The sequence below is a fragment of the Verticillium alfalfae genome, genomic scaffold (assembly GCF_000150825.1).
Source record: "Verticillium alfalfae VaMs.102 supercont1.15 genomic scaffold, whole genome shotgun sequence".
Lineage (NCBI taxonomy): Eukaryota > Fungi > Ascomycota > Sordariomycetes > Glomerellales > Plectosphaerellaceae > Verticillium > Verticillium alfalfae.
Genome location: NW_003315024.1, coordinates 468071 through 471503, shown reverse-complemented (window position 1 = coordinate 471503; position 3433 = coordinate 468071). Strand labels below are relative to the sequence as shown.

The following is a 3433-nucleotide window of genomic DNA, read 5'->3' as shown; positions in this document are numbered from 1 at the left end:
TGGCGTAGGCGTAGATCTTGCCAGCGGCGAGGAGGACGAGGAGGGCGGTTTCTCGGCTGGTTGGTGGATGATTGGACGGCCGTGTCTTCCTGGCGCTGGTTTGCTGTGCGAGCTTTCCTTTTCTGGCGCCGTAGGCTCGTCGATTGTGGCGAGCACCGCGGCGAATGTGTTGGTCAAAAGGTCTACAGCGAGCGAGGTCTGATGGATGAGCTCCTGGGCGTGAGGATGGAAGCCGGCCTCGATCTCGGCCATGTCGGGGACCGTCAGGGCGGCGCAGGATGGTTTGGGCGTAGGTTTCGACTGTGGTTTATCAAGTGGCTGATCATGCCGGTGCTTGGGCCGGGCCACGAGCTGCGTCTGAGCCGTCGGCGGGCGAGCTTCGCTGTTATTGTTGTCGGCGAGGCCGTAGAAGTTCTGAACCTGATTCACGACGACAGGCGCAGGGCCGAAGCCAGGCTGAAAGCCGAACGGCGGCGCCCACTGCTGCGACGGCTGGTTTGTGACGGCATTGTGGTAAGACGGAGGCGCTGGGAGGGCGGGAACTTGGTGATGTTGTGTCTGTGGTTGTAGTTGTGTCTGATATTGAATTTGCGGCTCGGCGGTTTTATTCGCCTTGACCACCTTCTTGCGATCAAACCAGCCCATGTCGAACGTAAACCACCATGGACCTGATCAAGCAGCAGTGATAATGTCTTGGCAAAGTCGGTCCTGGTGTCGGCGCCGTTAGATCGACAGCCAAATCATCGCCATGAACATCGTCATCATCAACACAGAGTGCAAAGGGAGCAACAGATTCATGAGGCCGGGGACCAAGAACTTCTTCAAAGAACCAGGCATGCACGGCGCTACACAGCACTTTATGACCCTCCCCCGTCCCCGAGGACAGGATCCAAACAACGCGCCCACCACCCCTCATCACATGCCCACCAAGCAAGGGCCGCTCCAAGCCCCCGACTCCCCTGCGATCCCTGCACAACCCCAGCTTCGCCCTCCGATTCGCCCGCTGCAGTCTCAGCCCCAAGGCGAGCTCCAAGGCGAATCCAGCAGGGCAAAGAAGAGGCAGCAAGCGAAGAGCAGCAGCAGCAGCACGGCGGGAGCCTCACGGTGCAGAATGGGCGTACGAACAAAGTGCTTAAGAACCCGCCTCACGTACAGGCCTCACTGAGTGTGACGCAGACGAAATGCCCTTGACGGCCAAATTGCGTGAAGCAGTGCACGACGTTCTTAGGAGGGGGAGGAGGGTTGGGGCAACCTGCATGTATGGCACGACCCCAGACCAGTGGCGAAGATACCTAGCCGCCGAGACGCCCTGGTCCCCTCTCGAGAGAGAAGCAGGGAAAAAAAAACAATAGGCCCCCAAGAACTCACAAGCCCGGCGGCCCGCCTGCAGCTCAGCCGAGGGAGGGTCGGCATGAACCCGGACTTGGCAACCTGCGAAAGCCACGGGCGGCGATACGACAAGCCAGGGCACCAATGACGGGCGAACGACGGTGGAGATGGGTAAAGAGCTGTTTTGTCTGCCGTCCAAATTGTGTCGACGAGCAGGCTTATCCGCCGTCTGTTGACGACGAAGAGCGCTTTGGGTGTTCACGGACAGCCTGTCAAGAAGCGCTCGAGTCAAGAAGCGGACGCATCACATCGTCGTAGCACCGCAGAAAAAGAACACCCTTGTACGAAGACAAACTACTTTTCAATTCACCGAAGCTACAGACACTTCACCCAACGCGACTAGGCCTCTTGCACGGAGAACAGGCCCAGGCGGACGAGAAGGAAGCCCACAGACCCCAGCACGCATCAGAAGAAACAACCACAACCAAACACGGGTCTCACAGGACCGCAGCCTCACACAGGACTCGTCGGGTCGCGCACGCTACCGCCGCTGCTGCGACTGCCGCTGCCGGTGCCACTACGCACGCTGCTGCCCGAGCCCGAGTGGGCACCACGCGACGGCCAGCTGAGCCCCGGCGGCGGTCGTGAGCCGACGCCCGCGCCCGCCTGCGCCGGCGTGTTGTGGAACGACTGGTACTCTTCGTCGCCGGCACTCGACTGCGTGAAGCCCGAAACGTCGCTGAGCATACTACTGGAGCGGCCACGGGACTTGACAGGTGCCTGCGAGGGAAGCCAGTGACCCGCGCCCATGAGCGGCGCGGGCAGCAGCGAGGGCTGCGCCCCCGGACCGCTCGTCGAGTGGGAGGCTGTCGTCGTCGCTGCTGCTGGCCACATCGAGGCCGGGTAATGGGGGGCCGCCGCCGGGTTCGGGTTCCACGAGTTGCCCGAGCTCGTCGCGTTGGTCGGGGCCGCCGCCTCAAAGCCCTGCTGGTGCTGGTGCTGGTGCTGATGCTGGTGCGGTTGCTGGCCGTCAAACGAGAGGCTGTTGTTGCTGTAGTTCATCTGTTGGTGGAACGTCTGGAGCTGGCTCATGAGGTTGTTAACCTGAGCCTGCTTGGTCGCGTTGTTGGCCTGCATCGTCGCAATGCTTTCCCGGAAGTTGGTCTCGATCTGCTTCGTCTCCGCCTCCCACGCCGCCCGTCCTTGGCGCCGGCGCTCGGCTTCGTCGAGGCCGCGGTTGTTGGCATCCGTGATACGCATGAGCTCCGTGTCCACCTTGGCAATGCGGGCCGCCATCTTGTTGCGCTTTGTCTGGAGGGCCGACTGCTCGTCCTGCGCCGCCTTGATCTGTGCCGCAAGCTTGGCCTTGAAGTCCTTGTGCTCCTTGGACGCCTTGTCGAAGACGATCTTCTCCGCAGACCAGCTCTTCTCGGCTTGCTTCTTGCGTTCTTGCAGACCTTCGGGCGCCTTTTCAAACTCCTTGAGCAGCGCGTCGAGCTCGGCAATCTCCTTTTCGGCCTGGGCCTTTTGCGTCTCTTGCTGGATGATCTTTTGGCGCAGCTTGTCGTCGTTGCCGCCGCCGGACTGGATTGAATTGTCGAGCTTCTCGTTTTCCTTCTTCAGCGCGCTGACCTTGCTCTTCCAGTCCTTGCGCAGCGTCTTGAGCTTGGACTTTTCATCCGACAGGCGCTCGTTCTGCGCGCTGATCGTGCTCTTGAGCGTCGTGGCGGGGGAGTCGGGGCGTAGGGATTGCTGTCCGTTGATGGCGGGGCTCGCGGGAACGCCCTCCTGGTCCTTGGTCGGCGCCTGGGTCGTACGGATGCTCGTTGAGAAGATGACGCGGTCGGTGTGCGTGTCGACGAATTCGCAGACGTACTTGCTAAGCGGTCGCAAGCCGTAGACGTCGCCGCACCATCGGTGGCCCGACGCGCGCTCGCCGTCCTCGTCCTGGACGCGGAAAATGCGCGTCGGCTGCCAGTAGGCATTGTTGACGCGGACATAGAAGGGCTTGGACGTGTCGACGCCGGCGGGTCGCGAGCGTGTCCGTTCTCGGTGGGTGGGTCATATCGGCAAATGACTGTGTGAGCAAATTTCGTCGTAGCCA

The 3433-nt window shown here is 61.5% G+C and overlaps 1 protein-coding gene across 1 annotated transcript; it reads right to left on the bottom strand.

Moving 5' to 3' along the window:
• Positions 1–1842: 1842 nt before the first annotated feature.
• Positions 1843–3244, bottom strand: VDBG_09462 (conserved hypothetical protein; the record flags this gene model as incomplete). The annotated part of the gene is made up of 2 exons (XM_003000221.1): positions 1843–3135; positions 3242–3244. 2 exons carry the CDS (start codon positions 3242–3244, stop codon positions 1843–1845), a joined length of 1296 nt encoding a protein of 431 aa, XP_003000267.1.
• Between the last annotated feature and the right edge of the window lie 189 nt (positions 3245–3433).